This window comes from Saccoglossus kowalevskii, chromosome 19 (genome assembly GCF_978046115.1).
Source record: "Saccoglossus kowalevskii chromosome 19, keSacKowa6.1, whole genome shotgun sequence".
Lineage (NCBI taxonomy): Eukaryota > Metazoa > Hemichordata > Enteropneusta > Harrimaniidae > Saccoglossus > Saccoglossus kowalevskii.
This window is the reverse complement of record NC_140659.1, coordinates 18,691,668-18,710,266: the sequence shown is the minus strand read 5'-3', so window position 1 is coordinate 18,710,266 and position 18,599 is coordinate 18,691,668. Positions and strand designations below refer to the sequence as shown.

The 18,599-nt window shown below is 34.6% G+C and overlaps 1 protein-coding gene across 3 annotated transcripts; it reads left to right on the top strand.

Moving 5' to 3' along the window:
• Positions 1-7,584: 7,584 nt before the first annotated feature.
• On the top strand, positions 7,585-13,225 carry LOC146730598 (uncharacterized). 3 transcript variants are annotated; one of them, XM_085493526.1, is made up of 10 exons: positions 7,585-7,715; positions 8,002-8,020; positions 9,139-9,261; positions 9,536-9,682; positions 9,873-10,004; positions 10,167-10,301; positions 11,881-12,021; positions 12,364-12,495; positions 12,596-12,765; positions 13,122-13,225. In XM_085493526.1, exons 1-9 carry the CDS (start codon positions 7,671-7,673, stop codon positions 12,733-12,735), a joined length of 1,014 nt encoding a protein of 337 aa, XP_085349652.1. In that variant the 5' UTR covers positions 7,585-7,670; the 3' UTR covers positions 12,736-12,765; positions 13,122-13,225. The 3 variants fall into 3 exon arrangements, with proteins under 3 accessions (XP_085349652.1, XP_085349654.1, XP_085349653.1); XM_085493528.1 differs by lacking the exon at positions 11,881-12,021; XM_085493527.1 differs by lacking the exon at positions 12,364-12,495.
• Positions 13,226-18,599: the final 5,374 nt, after the last annotated feature.

Sequence of the window (18,599 nt, the reverse complement as noted above, 5' to 3'; positions counted from 1 at the left end):
GACACAGCAGTCTCCATTATACACTCAATGGTGAATTTAGACCAATTAGACCAATTTCGTTTGCTTTTTCATCCAGTTGCGGATCTATGCGGATCTAGGGGGATTCTTGGGGTCCGGACCCCCCCCCCCCCCCCCCCGTTGAAAAAATGATTCAATTTGTTTTTGTATAATATAAAAAATCATTTGCGTTTATATTTTATTTTAAAGTTTGGACCCCCCCCCATAAAAAAATCCTGTCCGCCCATGTCATCTGTCTGCTTGAGTGCTTACCATTCAACTCTTCTCATATGTTAGCAATATATTTCTTACCTTGAATGTCAATGTTGTCCTGTAACATTGCCTGCTCCATCATTGTATTTCATCTCTTCTTAGATCAACATCACACACTTGGCAGTATTATCAGTATTTTTTACAGAATGCCTTGCAGTCTGGTGTCCTGTTGACACTGTCGTTGTGTACTTGGTAAAATGGTCTTTATCCATGAATGCCAGTGTCATAGGCAATTGATATTACATGTGTTTCAACGGTATGGAAGGGTCATTTCTACAATCATATCTTCTGCAGCTCAGTACTTCATACTTTACAGTTATTCATGTGTGCCTAATAAATTCTTTGTCTATGTAAGTATAAGATGTGACTTTGCCCACGATGTCAGGTTCCACTATGCACTCCAACAAAAGAAGCAGGCTGAATACAGCGCAAGAGAACTAGTTGAATCTACTTTCAATCATCATAAGTATGTTAACTGCAATACACTACCCCTTTCTTGAAGCATAAGGCTAATCTACCCAGACCCCTCTTTTTTGTTTTTGTTTTGTCGTCTTTTGGTTTGTTTGGGCACTTCTCAATTTATGAGCTCTTCCAACAAACTTGCAGGTTTCTTGGTTTCATTTAGTATAACAGTAGCAGTTCCACTTCATGACATATCAAAGAATAGAATAAAATTGGCCTATTGAGTCTATGGTTTGGGTCTCATCGGTATTGGCATTCTCCCAGGTATGTTCTCCCAGGTTGTTCCAAAACACTTGGCCGTGGTCGAAACACGTCAGAACCAAAATATCATTATGTGATAGTAAGTTTCTCTAAAGTGTCATCAATCTCCCACTAGTTTATAGTCCTGGCTCTAATCAACCACTATGTTGGTATAGTAGTACTCACATCATTTCCTCTTAACGATTGGCATGTCTTCACTTTGAGCCTAAGCAATCAAATAATTCCATTATGTCAATCATGTATTGTAGCTAGCAAACTCGGGAGAAAATGTGGCTTTCTAAACATTCTAGGGTAAACACAGTTTTCATAATTCGGGCGCAAATCCAGTCACGTGTTATTGTGCAATCAAAATCTAGGCAAGTGAGTATAGCAACCAGGGTGACCAATATATAAACATTACCATAGCGGGTACTTGGAAAGTGTTATAGTCAATACCTGGAAGTTTTTCACGACAATTTTTAATATTATTTTTTTACTATTAATGCCTTTGATATTCTGTGTCCAATGTTTTTGTGGTTAAAATGTCAGAAATCCGGTCATGAAACTTAGTTACACAGATCGGGTCCGCATTTCAACTATCCATTTAGTTTAATCCCAGAAGCCCAATACAAATTAAAAGAAAATGCTTCCATAACTTGATTAATATTACCACGAGATATCAGTGGTATCTTGGGCATCACATCGTCGTCGTACGCATAACCGGCAATTACCCCATAATACGATATACATTGAGGTACTAGTATGCTGTTGATATTTTTAACTACATAATTTTGATTTATATTGCAGCTGTGCGTCAGTAAAGAAAAAATACGTGCGACAGCTGATATTTTAGTGAATTTATTCATTGTATTTTCTTTATTGTGAGAGATATTAAAGCCAGGAGCTTTATCTCGATATTTTGGTGTATGTGTGTTTTATTTCCAGTACTATTGTCTTGTCTACCCCATTCTAGCAGTGAAATAACCCCGTGTCCAGTGCGAGTTCCGTGAGTAGCCCTCTCAATTGCAATAAGCAGGCCTTGCACTGTGACACATAATATATTTGGGTAGAGCATGCACACAATTTTTGGTTGATGGACATAAAGTAACATTTTGTGGTTTCCCTAAAAATTAAAATATTTTAAAACAATGGATCCACGCATTAAAAAATAACCCCGGAAAGAAAATGAGCTTTTTGCATTTTGAAGTGAATTACTTCAAGTATACCCTTGCAAAGAAGAGAATTTTAGAGCACAGTGCAGTGCCATCATGTTTTCAGTGGTCGCACTCAATCAAAGACGCATAGGAGAAACCTAGGTGATGAAGCACGCAAACGTGTCGGTGGCTGGAACGACGGCGTAGTTACCGCATATTAAAAAAAAAAACTATTATACGAAACTGACAACAATATGAAAAATGAGTTTAGTGTAAGTAGATTTATAAATTCAGATGAAAGTATACAATTTTATACTTTGTTTCCATGTACTTCTTTATTTTTAAGTTTATTTGAATTTTTAGATACAAGAGAGAATATAGAAAATATTAATTATTTGAAACGTAGTAGTAAAACATGTGGATGGCAATATGATTTATGTGGTCACAGTGACAACAATAATAAGTTGAGAAGACCAATGGAATTAAAGTCTCTTGATGAGTTTATTCTTGTTATGTGTTCACTAAGACAAGGATTTTCACATGCATGTTTGGTAGTGTGCACCAATGATGGACATTATGTGTATTATTGTGCAATTTCCATGACCCTATTATTAGTGCATAGAAATTATTATTATTGGGGCGCCACATCCTACACACCTGTAGGTTGGTACGCATTGTCAAATATTGGCTTCATCTTTTAGACATGCCCACATATCGTCTATCAGTGCTATATGTTTGAGAAGTCGGAGGCTAATAATGACCGTTTATGTTGGACATGGAACGTGAAACAATTACTTTTTTCGTATGGCTTTGGTGATGTTTGGCATAACCAAGGTGTTAACAATATTGATAATTTTATTGCGATATTTAAACAAAGATTTTGGGATATTGACATTCAAGAGTGGCATATTAAATTACATCAATCACCTAATCCCTGCAACATATAACAAATTTTAAACTGTATTTGGTCAAGAAAATATTTAAACATTGTTGACAATATATCAATCAGAACTTGTCTTGTATCTCTGCACACAATTTGCGCATTGAAGCTGATAGCCCATCACATAATGAAAGGATTGACAGAATTTGTGTTTATTGTAACCTTTACCAAGTTGAGGATGAATTTCACTTTTGTTTGATTTGCCCATTCTATAATGTCTTGAGAATAATCTATATCTCAGAGAATTTCCTTATTTTCCCCACAATGAACAAATTTATTCATTTAATGAACACCACTAATGTGACTGTTGTTAGAAACCTATATATTTAGTAAACATAGACTATTGATTTGACAATTGAGTTTATAATTTCTTATGTTGGCTGAATTGAACATATTTGTCATGCAGCTGTTGTTTCACTCGTTCAAAGATCTGGCCATTTTTGTTTTGATTTATTACCAATATTTTCACACAGAGAGGAGTAATGTTTGTCTTTGTTTCTGGACACTTGACCTCACAAATTTCAAATGTAGACTGCACATCTTTGTCAATGACCTTGCCATCGAGGAAGCAGTAAGGGAACCTTGCTAACACTCATTAAAAACCGATATATCGAAATTTAGACTATACATATTGCTTAATACAACTTTATAGAGCTATATTTTCAAATTTGTTTCCATGCTCTGTAAACGTAGATTTTAAAGGAGTTGGCTTATACAATCTTCGAACTAATTACAAATATCATAAAATATAGATGCATTTAACCTTAAAGCTTGTTTTGCTTCCACCACTCACTGCAATCTACTTGTTGTCGTGTTTGAGGCAGTTGGCTCATCAACTCCAAGGGATAATAGCAATTGCTTTTGTTCGTTGAAAAAGAATGTTTAGAAGAGTTCGTTGAAATTTTAGAAAATTTAAAGGAATGTAAACAGAAATTCTTTCAAAAGTAACACTCGATATGTCTACAGAAACATAAAAACTGTTAAAGTAAATGTTGATTATCATTGTGGCTACTACCAACTTACCACTACCAGCAGCTCAGATCTTATTGGTAAATTATAAAAACAAATATTTGAATCGTCAGTGTTCTTTAAATTATTCAAGGAAAATTCACAAATGCGGAACACAAGCCCAATTAAATAATTACAATGACCTGATTTACCAGCTACACATATACACTTAGTATGTATCACTTATTATTAACCATGTGGGTCCTTACATTTACTATAACTAGAACTCCACTCAGCATTAAACAAGAAAATGTCCACGAATAATTGTTACAATTTCAAATAAATATTGTTCTTGATTAAAAATGTTCCCACACTGAAAAGCTGTTGGTTGTTCTTGGCCCTTTTTTCTTTATGCAAGGTTGTACCCCAAGTGGCAACTTTCATCTCTGTGCGATGGTAGGGTTTCAAGGGATATACCCCATTCAGACTGAGGGTAAGAAACTGGCTAACTGGATATACATGTAGTATATATAATGGATAATGGAATAATAGTACATGAAAGTATGACTCTCAGAAAGACAATGCAGGTAATAACACCGCATCTTTCATATTAAAAAAATCTCCAGAACTTACCGAGCAATGAGCTCTGCTTTTGTCATTCTGTGTTTTGTACGGTCCCCAAGACACAGCAACCAAAACATTAGTTCACCATTGCATGGCCTTGCTACATCTTCAAGCATAAACTAAAATTGTATACATAACACGTACTGAATTCAAAATTGAAGCTTTGAAAAATAGCTGTGATGTCCTCATTTACACATTATCATGCACATAGTTTGTCTGACATTTACAGCATAAGCAATCAGCTGAGTTCACGCTTCGTCACTTCACGGAAACAATGTTTAATAATAAGTTGCAATTGTACATACTCAACAAAACAAACTAAATATATAAGCACAACGAAATACATCAATTTCTTACCATGAAAACGATTGAGCTTGGCGCAAAATATTCATGATTATTTTCAATAATTTCTGTGTAACATAATATTTCCACTAACCATGACACAGCTTGGAGTATTTTCTCACTGTGCATGGATTTACAGTGGTGTCGGCATAGGGGGCAGTTGCCCCTCGATAAAAATGTTGGGGGACGGGGTGTCGCCCCTCCAAAATCAAACTGAAACCCTTTGTGTCAGCAGAATTTGCTCCTAAAATTGCAGGAACTAGCGTTTCTGAGGGTCAACATTTTAAAATTGTTAAGGGGAAAATGCTCCCTACTGAGGTTGGTGAGCAAAATTTCGTGCCACCACCTCTGCTTTATTACGAGCAATTTATTACAGAAGTTGTGAGTAGCTTGAGTCAAAGCTGCCCTAAAAATAATCTATGGCGCGCCACCTTTACAATACATACATAAACTTAGCACATATACTTCAACAATAATAGAAATTTAAATAATTTGTTTTTTTGTGTTTTTTGAAATACAAATATATGTGCTGGGATTGTTAATTTAAACTATTGTATATCTACATCATGCGTATATTGTATACACATTGATACCTATTAATTAATTCAAATAAACACTGCTTGATGTGAATCTAACAACGTATATAGCGTGCTTAGGTTTACAGATAATACAAATTTAGGTAACTATTTTAAGAAGACACATATGACAATTTATATGTGATGGGAATATTAATCCGTCCGATGTAGTCCACAGGTTTTCAACAGAAACCATTTGATTATTACTCAGACTGATATATGGTGCTCAACTCACTCTCACCTGACAGCAGTTCATATGTACCAAGCAGCCCATATAAATTTCTCTTACCGATTTTATTATGTGGAGTAGCATATTTGGTAGTTGTTAAGTCATGCCAGTCGTTTGGTTTGTGTTTTTGAAATTGAGAATGTCTCTAGTATTAAAATCTACTGTTTGGTATGTTATTTACACTTTTATTCACTGGAAACCACTCCAACTGCACAAAGTCAATAATTGACTGTCCTCGAAATGAACAGTTCTGTGTAAAGTGAGGTTTGTAATGTTAATTGCTTTTTAACACATATTATCGTAATTAAACTGATAACACTCATTGTGAAACTAGACACGTATGAAGCATATCCAGATACCGTTTTTGAAATCATATTGTACACATCAAAAGCTCACCGACCAGACACACCTTAGGCTATGTACCTCCAAATAGTGAAAAGCTCTCCACTGTTATATTATGCCTAATCCCATGCGGCACAATATATGCTAATGATTTGATGACCAAAATTACCACTTTATGATGGACAATAAATTAAGTTTAATAAATAGTCAATACAAATAAATTGAGATAAAATATAATACTACATCAGAGCTGAATACTTTTAGGTAAACCATAATCTGATTATGAATGTATAGTATGGCTAGCTTTAGATACAAAGTCATTTGTAAACTCATCACATATACCTGCATAATCGTATCAATATATTTACCGATAATGGGGAATTTAGGTAATCACTTCGGAAATAAACATATGATAACATATATGTGCTGAAAATGTAATTTTATTTACTAATACCATGCTGACGACAACGTAGAACAATTGATTCATTTTGAATTAATAGTTTTAAGTGAGATGGAGTATTTAATTAAGATGTATTCACATAATTAAATTGTTAACGCTCGTTGCGAATCAGGACACGTAAGATGCATATTTAGTTATCATTTTTAAAATCCGATTGTACACATCAAAAACTCACCGACCAAGACACACCTTAGGCTATGTACCGCCAAATACAGTTATATTATGGCTAATCCTATACCGTACAATACGTCCCAGTGATATACAATTATGATTCTTGATACCAAAATTTCCACTTTATGGTGAACATTAAATTATCTTTAATAAAGTAGCTAAAACTATTATTATATGTACTGTATTATACAAATCGTACCAGAGTCTAATAGTTGTAGTCAAATACTGTCCTGGTTACAAACGTATGGTATGGAAACCTTTAAATAATTCATGTGCATATCACACAGGCTGCCTAATCTCATTAGAATATTCTGCTGATAGTAGTAATTTACATAATGAATGGAAATAATCAATGTGAGCTTGGAATATTAATTTCAATCATCATATACCGTCCCTGTCAGAGCGTGTTTTTTACCACTGTCTCATTAATTAGATGATTTGGTCTAAGATCACATGCAAATCAAATAAACGTATCATCTTTATACGTATGTGCTCCATATATAGTTAAACATTAATTTCACATCATGTTAAGGTAAAACATCACATCATGTAAAACTTTGTATAATAATGACAGTGTGGAAAAACATTTCGCAGCATAGTTTTGAGAATGGTGACCACATATTTACATGAGCTGGAGTCGATTTGCTTCAGAGCATCCAGTGCATGCATATCTGAGTGATGCAAAATTTGTAAACTCAGCACGCTGTTATTTGGTACATCGGATGAATAATCGCATTAAGGTTTCTGGCAAATATTTTATAAACATATGGTAAATACTGTTTGTTTCACCGCAACTCTGCCCTTTGATGTACCCGATGATGTAACATATAAATATAACCTGTGCAATCTATTAGCACGGCAAATACTCGACTGTCTGCGTGTTTATTTTGCTCTGAGTGAAGATATATTCAAAATGCATTTCAGTCATTTTCTGCTAACGCTAGCAGCGTTGGTCTGTGTAAGTACCGCTTATATATTATAAATATTCCTCCTTTTTATTACAAAACATGATAGTAAAAAGCTTGAATGTGTCAGCTAGTTTATGTTAGTTCAGGTTATCACATGAGTCAGTGGATGTTGATGATTTTATACTCTGTAGTTGTCAACTCATCATCAAAACAAAACTAGGTATGTATCAGCTATTGTGGGTTTCTATAGATAATCTATTTTTCTATCTATCTTGTCTGTCTGTCTCATTCCCAAATATAGTATAATTTCAATAATGATGACTATTTTTATTGCAGTTGACACATTGCAGTTCGGGTGAGTGTAGTATATTCTATCATTTCCGTATTCAGTTACTGTCTGTCATATATTCATTCAAGTTCAGGTTATTGCAATTCTCCACTCGATTCAATTACTTTCGAAATATCCCTTAATAACATTTTCAACTACTATGTCCAAAGAGTGTGTATCTCTACAGTACAACATAATATATACTGCCAGTCGTTTATTTGACGCACTTCCCAAACGAAACTAAATTGTATTTATGTATTAGTTTTCGACAGGGTAAATTTTATGCAGCTTTTAATCAATAAAATAAATCCAATGTGTTCAAAATATAAAATCGGTGATATCAATTCGTTACTTGAGTTGGCACAGAATAATTTGTAATTTCGAAATAATAATACAATTTTTTTAAAAATGTAGTCCGGTGAAGATAACGTAAAGCAGCATATATTGCAAACCTACTTTCACTGTAGTTTTTGATGTATGGCATAACTTAATACAATAGCTACTGATTCTAAAAAACTTTTTTCGATCATTGTGTGGAATTAAACAATTAAAGTAAGCTTCAAAGACCAGCTGGATTCAACCAAAAAGTGAAAATGATTGTAATGATGAAAATGTTGGACACGCTGCACGTGGGTACACTTATACCCGATGTGTGGCTTATTGGTTATCGTATTCGCATCAGATTGTAGTTTCACTCCAATGGTCGGCTGCAATATTAACCATTGGAAAATAAGCGTACATTCTACCCACTTACCAGCCTCAGTGCATTAGTATTCGGGAGAACGGCGTTCTTTCGTAAAAATAAATCTGTCGGTCCCGTGTTCTGTTCATGTTTTAGTGCACAGATCCAATTGTTCTCTGGGAAAAGGTAGCTGGTTTCCGCGGACAACTGACGTATTACTCTCAATCATACATTTTAGGATTTATCACATGTACAACTACAATTGTAGTATTACTTTTTTCTAATTGTCTACAGTTATTTGCTGATAGTTTTCAAGGTGTTGTATTACGGGTACGATTTAACAATGAAAATCTGAGAATGTATATACGTTTGTTTGATATTTAGAATAAATTTGTGTTTGAGGGTCACATAATACTGGTGCAAACATTTTCATTGTAACAAGATCTGTTTTTGACTAATGTAGATTATTGTGCTACTGAGTGTGATGGTGTATGCCGTAAGAAACACTGCAATGACGATGAAATTGAGTCAACTGATCCAGAATGCAAAAATGATTGTGAGGATAACAAAAAATGCTGTGTAAAAAGTACGTTTTCACGTGTCCGTAGTTTGTATTCATTCATTCATCATCCATCCATCCATTCATTCATTAAAGACATATCACATGTACAAAAATAAATTTTGTATTACATATCTCTTATGTGACAAGTACGATTTCACACTAAACAGTCGGAGAATGTCTATACTTTTGTTTTATATTTAGAACTTAATGTTATCAAGGTGTATTTTGTATTTGACAATCACATGATACTGGTGTAAACATTCTTCTTTTTAACAACATTGTGTTTTGACTGATGTAGATGTAAATGGTGTAGGTAATGAGTGTGCAAATGAGTGTGATGGCCAATGCCGTAAAAAACACTGCAATAGGGATGAAGTATTATCAACTAATCCAAGCTGCATAGACGATTGTGATGCTAAGAAAGGTCGGATATGCTGTGTGAAAGGTAACCTTACCGCATTTATCGTTACTAATCGGTAATTGATGAAACATAAAATTCTGATTTTGGATTAAATTTCAGTATTAACATATTCTTGATTTGACATAGAAAAATAAAAACCTTTCTTTAACCCTCCCTAAACTGCGTATGAATTTATAATTTACAAAATTGTGTATATGTAATTTTTCTGACAAAGTCCAAAAATATGACTGCGAAGTAGACTGTGGAGGTACATGTCGTAAACATTGCAAACTTGGTGAACAGGATGCGGAGCCCAAAGGAGAATGTGTTGCAAGTTGCCCAGATACATACAGGTGTTGTGTGACAGGTATGATTTTACACTTAAAAATCTGAGAATGAATATATAGTCTGTTTTACAATCATAATTTATTTTTTTCTAAATAAGGTACATTGCGCATTAAACACTTACGTTGTACTAGTGATAACAATTCGATTCAATAAGATCTGCTTTCTTTTTTGAATGATTTAGATGATAACGAGTGTCAACGTGATTGTAATGGACAATGTCGTGCAAAGCACTGCAATAGAAATGAAGAGGAGTCAGAGGATTCAATCTGCGAGAAAGATTGTAAAGATAAAAATGATCGGATATGCTGTGTGCCAGGTTAGTTTTCACAAATCTAACGAACATGCATTTTTGATTTCGTCTTTATTAATGTCGTTAGATGTGTGTTATGTGAGTATGTACAGAACCAGGATATGACTGCAAAACAAACCGTGGTGAAACATTGCTAACGTAACAATTGCAAACGTGGTGAACAGGGCGCGTCAACAAATCAAAATTGCCTAAACAATTGTAATGAAAAATAATTGGATTAGCTGCGTGGGAGGAACACATTCATAATGATTAGAAAAACAACAGATGTGTTGCCTAAGGTAGAGATGCAGGTTCGTGGGCACTTGGGAGTGAAATGTTTTTTTTGGCTTTTTATTATTCAAACAGTCTTGGCTATAGACTGTTAAAATTTGGTACAATTGTGAATAGTGGAACATACTCAAAAAACGTTTTTAAAATATAGATAACAAACAAACATTCTTTCTTTTGAATGCTTAGCAAGATTTAGCAAGGCTGTACATAAATAATAAAAAAGAAACATGGTGAAAAAAGAAATGACGGGATCTCCATATTATCCACTATATTTAACTTTTAACAAAACGATAATATATTTAAATTTGGAACTACTACAGCCATTTTAATTATGGGCATAAGCAAGCTTCTCACTGAGTGAATTGTTATGTTATGCAAATTAGCAATTATCTCAGCTTCTTTTGAGTGCACATGCCAGAACTTTAAAATAAAATAGCTCCTAGACGCTTTGACCTTTTGTTTTGAAATTTTCTCAAATGATTGACAATGTGTTTATCTTCAAAACGCCGTTGGGGTATTGTTTTTGGTTGAATAGTGTTACAACAATCGTACAGACAACTAGCCTGGGTGTTAATTTATGCATACACTTGAAGTAGTGAAATTTGAGCTGCGGCCCTGCAAAATTGAGAACTGATAGACAATTTTCAAGACGGCACTTTCTTCTTAGTAAACAGATGTACCCATATACCAATGTTGACAGGAAACAGAAGCATGGTTTAGAAGCTAATTTTTGTGCATATTTCAAACTACAGTGTTCATAGAAACAAATACTAACAAAATTTTAAAATTCATACAATAAGCTTTCCGAAAATATATAGTTTTGTGGACCAGGAAGGTCATCTTGGTTCTCTAATTAACTAATTAAAATACCTGTCAGTTACACTGCATCTCTACCTTAACAGTAATCTTATTCGCATCATAAGATTGTGGGTTCGATTCCAGGTTGAACAATTGTGGGGCGGGGGGGACGAAAGAGTACATTCCGCGTTTGTTCGGCGGGAATGTAAAGCTGTCGTTCCCGTGTTCACTTCACTTGCTCCGGTATCCGGTTTCCATGGGACAACTGATGTATTACTCCCAACTCATGTATGTATGTACTTGAGTTACATTGTTTTTGGTATTACCATTCTTTATTTGTCTACAATCACTGTGGTCGGGCTACAACTGTTGCGTCACAAAATATTATTTCGTACTAAACAAATTGAGAATGTGTATATGTTTGTTTTCTATTTTGAAGTACATTTTGTATTTGATCACATTATGCTGATGTAAACATTTTTCATTTTAATAAAATCTGCTTTATTGACTGGTGAAGATGATGACATTAATGAGTGTGAAATTGAGTGTGGTGGACAATGCCGTAAAAATCACTGCAATGACGATGAATATGTGTCACAAGAACTGAGCTGTATAGAAGATTGTGATGAAAATAATGGTCGGATATGCTGTGTGCCAAGTAAGTTTTTATGCATCGAAAGAGTATGCATTTTGGATTTCGTTTGTATATAATTAGATGATGAAACATAGTGTTCGGATTTCTGTTGAATAAATTCATGTTTAGAGCAGTATACAACTTTCATTTGAAAAATAACACATCACATTTCTCTGATTTCCTTCCCAAAATCACTTTACTTAAAGTTTTACTTTTAAAATTTTTTAGTATTAACATAAATCTACCTTGTCTCACATTGAGAAGTAAAAAACAAGAAAATAGTACATAATTCTTTTCTAAATTCCTTCTACATTGTGAATATGAATTTAGATTTTACAAAACATATATGTTTATTTTCTGACAAAGACCCAGGACATGACTGCGAAGCAGACTGTGGTGGAACATGTCGTAAACATTGTAAACGTGGTGAACAAGATGCGCAACCCGTGGATGGGTGTGTTGAATCTTGTCCACCTGATTATAGATGTTGTGTGACAGGTAAGATGTCACACTTTTATATGCTACATTTCTTATTACACTGTAACACCGTGAAAACAAAATTATTTTAACATCTTTAATTTTTTTGTGTTTAATGTAGATGAGAAAGCGTGTAAAAATGATTGTAATGGCCAATGCCGTAAAAAACACTGCAATGACAATGAATACCAGTCACATGAACCAAGTTGTGTGAACGATTGTTATGATAAAAGGGAACGGATATGCTGTGTTCCATGGTAAAGTTTGGTTTTGGTTTTTGCTTCTATTTAGGTAAATATATGTTTTATCATAATATGATTTAATTGCTGGTCAACCTAGTTTGTTGGCCGATAATATAGACACAAAAGTAAGAACTATGTAATAATACATGACGCAATCTAATTATATTGCACATCGAAATTTGTTTTTATGAAATTGTATGTTCACATTCTTTACCACTTTTTTTACCATTCCGGAAATATACACATTTACTTGAATCATATAACATAAAATAATTGTTTCTGAAAACAAATTATGTAGTATTTCAAACAATTCCACATACTTTCCAAGTTTAGTAACTATCAAATATATATTCATATCTTCTCATGACATAATTGTAACTCAATATTCTGTTTTCTCCTTCACAGATATCACTGTCTGGCACCATAAGTAACCAACGAGACTTACAATTTGTCTCATGTAAAGAATAAATTTAGATCTTAAATTAGAAATAAATCATAAAAATGAAAAAGCCTGACTGTAGTGTCGTTGTACATGTGTGTCGGGTATTACACATTGTCACGTGGGGAAGAGGCAAGTGATCCCCCAGCCAATCAGAGTGATGGAAACAATCGACAAACAACAGTTATGTGTATACGAGAATTTAAAGTCCCCATTTATTGACAAGTTAAAAAGAATAGGACATCAAACAATTATGATAATACTTTCAAAAATTAATCACTTAAATTAATAATAGGAAATTTAGATTTGCTATTCGTAAATTACTAACAGTTCATTGATCACATTGGAACCGAAGCAGGCTGTAGAAAGCGGAGCATTTTAGCGTAGACTTAGGTATCTTGGAGCCGGCATACACCAGTCAAAGTGGCTGCAAGTGGCTGTAAGTGGGTGACCAATTCACAACCTTTTCCGTAGGTGCGTTTGATAGACGCCAGCGTACAAAGGCAGTTGACTCTCACATACATAGAAGGCAAAACCACGAGAGTTTCCTGAAACTGATGCAAAGAATAACTAAAAAGTGCACGACCACGTGTAACCATCAAACCGCGTCCGAACCAGTACTGAAATTCATGGCTGCCCTATTTATACTCGGAGAACTTCGTAATTGTAGCGAATATTATAGTATATTATATGGCTGAAACTGTCATTGAATATATCAGATTAAGGTAGCGAGAAAGGTTTGGCGACGTTTTTCATTAAAGCATTCTCTGTCTATTGTCTCATTCAGAACCGTAATTTAGCGTATATAATTCAAAAGCCTAAGTATAGAGGGACGAGTTCGCACAAACTGGAGAGTCAATGTTTACGTAAATACCACGTGACCACATATATGACAAACCTTGTAAAAATGACAAAGTCCGCGATTGCGAGAGTACAATGCGGAATTTCCGGGTAAAATTAGCGCAAGGCATTGTCCGTAATCAAATCCATTGAAATGTGTTTCCGATAATCAAAAGACATATTATTCCGATTTCTACGCAGATTTGTTTTTTTTGTCCCCTAATTATTTCATACGTGGCACAGACTATTATTCTGCGACGAAGCATTTTCTTTAAAAACCCAGACATATTTCGCACCGTCATTATCTGAACGATAAGTGCGAGTTTGAATGTCCTAGTCCGAACGCACTCAATTTGATGGCGGCCCAATGATTCATACTCAGCCAAAACTTTAACTCGCGAAGAACGCGAAAAACAGTTTGAGATAATAAAACACTGCAGATTTGCTGCATTATTATAAATATACACTAAGAATGGCAAAACATATTAACTACTGATATCATAGAACTCATAAAGCTTGTGAGATAATGAATAATTTCAAGCTCGAGTGTGAAAAATGAAGAAATCTGCTGGCATTTTGAGTCCATACTACAGTAGCGTTCGGAAGACGTGGCATCCATTGTTATGCAAACGACAACGAGGGATAATCCTCTGACAAACATTACTGTTTCACTGTACACGCTGACAGTTTACAAACAAGCTAATCCTCAAGTTTCTCTAATAGATCTAATAAAACGGTTTTCATGGTCAAAAAATGGCCGATGTTCGAAAAATTGCTTTGTCAAAGTGCGACACGAATAATACTGGTATAGCTAGACGCAGTAGGATTCAAAGGAAAACAGTCCCTTCTTTAATTTCTTCAAATTACTGTTGAAAAAAATACAAAATGCTGGGTAAATATCTATCAGTTACGGCTTTGGAATAACTGTCATGGGGGCATTATCGTCTTGTCTCTATACACGTCTGCTTGAGGAACAGGATGGGAACAGTCAAATAGACACACACAACGAAATACGTTTTAACTCTTGTTTTTAGTCAGCCAGTCGAGTACTCTATAAGACACAGCGTCCTTGGGAAAAGTTCCAAAGACTATCTCAAGGCTGACCCAAGACTGCGTCTCTCATGGTGTTCTCGCCAAGACCAACTCAAACTCCTTTATTCACTTTCAAAACCTTAACCAATTACAGTGGAGTATAAAGTCTATAAGGCGGAGCCTTCAATCATACAGCCAATCACACGAAATACTGGACACGTGATATATTTTGATTAATCGCCCGCTTTATTAATAAACTACAGATACCAACTGTCAGAAATAGTAGTCCGGATGGCAACGGTTATATCGTAATTAGTTCCAAATCACTCAGTCAAGTTCCGTCTAGAACCTCGCATGAGCCTAAATGGTAACAGATTATGGAAATGTGTTAAATGATATAAACCACATATCTACAAGAACTCAAGCATAAGTCGTATCGGTAGAAATAAATCATGACATAACCTGTAGAACTTACAGTAGATAACAAAGCGATTACCAAGTTCGTTGTGCAAAATCAGTATGAAGATTGCAGTTTTTCAATTGAAACGCTCACTGTTTTTGACACTGCTATATGGATGTTACGTTCGTTCTTCGTCATTAGCCAGTATAATTTGTTATGACTACGTTCATTACTTTAAACTCCAAAAAATTGTGTAACCGTTCAAACTGCCACGTCTGTCAACGTTTTTTTTTCTTTTCCTCGCCATTGCATTAGAAAAAATGGTATTAGTAAAATAGAATATTGACTTGAAAAATAAAACGATTTAAAAGAAATTTGCGCAAACATATGACTATGTTTCTCCGGCGAAGTCTCGACTGACATTAATGCTGACAATAATGCGTTTTAAAACACTAATTCGAGCTTATTTCGCGATTTTGATCTCTTGAAAAGCTGGGATGATGTATCAAGGTCTAAAGTAACCGTTTTATCAATATTTGAAAAATCAAGAAAAGAAGTGAAAATTTCCCTTCTCGCTACCTTAAATAGACACGTAATTAGTCCTTATGCGATATTCCTTTTAGCTTAGTGTTAAATACATATATTCGCACTCGGTTGTCCGTCATTTTACGACTATTTTGGGACGCCCTGAAATCAAATGGTTTCAATCAGCCTATAAATTTTAACGAAAAATTTCGTCGAGTATTTTTGTGTTCTTAACTATTTGTAGGTAAGTGGTCAACACAAAATATTTATGATCCTCTGGAAACCATTTTATTTTATTAGACGATAGACATTTTTCTTATAGCTTTTGAAATAACAATATCTCTCCTTGCAGAAAACGGAATACAAATATATTGTTACTAACAGTGATTGAAATCAGGGCAAAAAGGGCAGCACAAAACGACATTTAACTTTCCCACCCTACCCAAAATGACCTGTCCTTATTTATTTATTTATTTTTTTGAACATCGCATAGTGCACAGTCAGCTGGAGCACAAGTGATAATAAAATAAATGCGATATTTACTATATATGGGAGCATCCATCTTAAATGCGACATAAAACTAAATAAATAGATAGTTGTGAAACGAGTTTTTCAAATTCCTACAAAACAGCACAAAATAGATTCGTTACTATTGAGCCAAACGTTAACAAAATTCGACCAATTTCATCGTTTCGTGTGGAAAGTTACCCTTGAATACAAACACATAATTACACAATGAACATAGAACACTTTCCCGGGGTATTTGAAACCGAAATTGCCATCTAACTGTAAGGCCGTCGACGATTGGCTGCTGTTGGCATGACAATTTTATAAATGAAAATATTGTTAATATGTGGTTAATATACTAGAATTTGTGTTACCACACAAATTCACGAAAACGTTTGAATAGAATGTATAGAAAAGTCCCTTGCACACAAACGCCTTATTTCTTGAAGACTATAGCCCACTTTCCCAGTGTTTTTGAAACTGAAATCATCATCCAGTCCAGGAGCCAATCAACGACGCCTTTACAGTTAGATGACGATATATATCTATCCCATACAGCATCATGGCAACTCAGTGTAACACAGCAGTGTAGAAGTTTCTTTATTTGCTTACTGTATAATAACATTCTCTGCAATCTGATTGGTCCATGCATCAGACTGAACTTTGACATCATTGCACAAAACAAAACATCACAAAACATCTTACGATGCTGATGGTTTTACACAATATTTCTTGAATTATTATTAAGAACTATATTAATTTGAATAATTCTGGTAGTTTCGGGTGTCAACTAATACGCGTGTGAGATATAAAGCCCAACATATTTGACACATTAAATTCTCCAGGCACATAAATATATCGTATCCTGCGGCGATTTTTCATGGATTGTGAAACGGTCATGGTTTGAATTGATAATTTGAAATTATGTTCCCAATAAATCCCCCGAAACAGTAATTATACGTTGGCTTCAAAACTAACTATAATTCTAGTTCAAGTTCAGTTAAATAGCAATTAAATAAATTCACTCCTATATGCAGATGATCTTGGGTCAATCTCTACAACAAACTCAGGTATGCATAATGCATTAAACAACCTTCAAAATTACTGTCAAAAATGGAAGCTACAAGTAAATATGACAAAAACTAAAATTGCTATCTTTAGAAGGAGAACAATGAAAACAACAGAAAGATTCTCATCAACCAAATATTACAAGTGTTGATTCATATTGTCACTTTGGTGTAATGATTTACTCAAATGGTCACTTTACTGATACAAGAAACAACTGGACAATAAAAGCTGTTCGTGCCCTTTATAAACTAAAACAATCGACACGATAAGAAACTAACAGTAAAGCATATATACATCTCTCCAAGGCCTACATAAAACCCCTCCTAGTATACAGTTGAGATAATTGGGGCACTGAATTTCTCACTAATGTTAAATGGGATACTAGTAAACACCAACTGAAATATTTCGCTTTAAATGTTACGAGCATTTACTGGGTCTGAACAAAGTCACTGCAAATTTAGCATATAGAACTGAGGTATGAAAACTACCATTATAAATTTACATCTAAACTAAAATAATCTTTTGAAATACTATTCACGAATTAAAAACCTTCACTAATATAGTCAAGCATTTTGTCGCATACGACTTATTTACCACTTCCGTGTCACTGAGAATGTTCTAGAACCGTACTGTGTCTGGGTGGAATATTCTAGATTTCTTTTAGAAACTGGTTGAATAGGTAATAGAACACTGTAGGAGACAATAGAAGGTAATGGAACATTCTAGAAATTTGTAGTAAATTCCAGACTCATTATGTATGCTGATGTAATGGTCTATTTATAGACAGTGGGGGTATATATAGGGGAGTTGTTCAGCACTGATTTCAGATCGGAGATCTCGTTGAATGGTATTGGAGTTTAAGTATCTAGTCATTAGAGTAGTGGAGTTTTACCGCGTTATTGTACTTGACGCAATGATCCCGGGACCCGCCGTAGGCGGCAGTATTTTCATGCGAGGTCAATTTTGGATCACCAGGTCATTCCTAAACGCGTAATTAGGACTGAGACGAGAATCAATTTTGGGTGCCAGAAATCAACCAAAGACGCTTATTTGGGTATAATTTGCGCTGTCA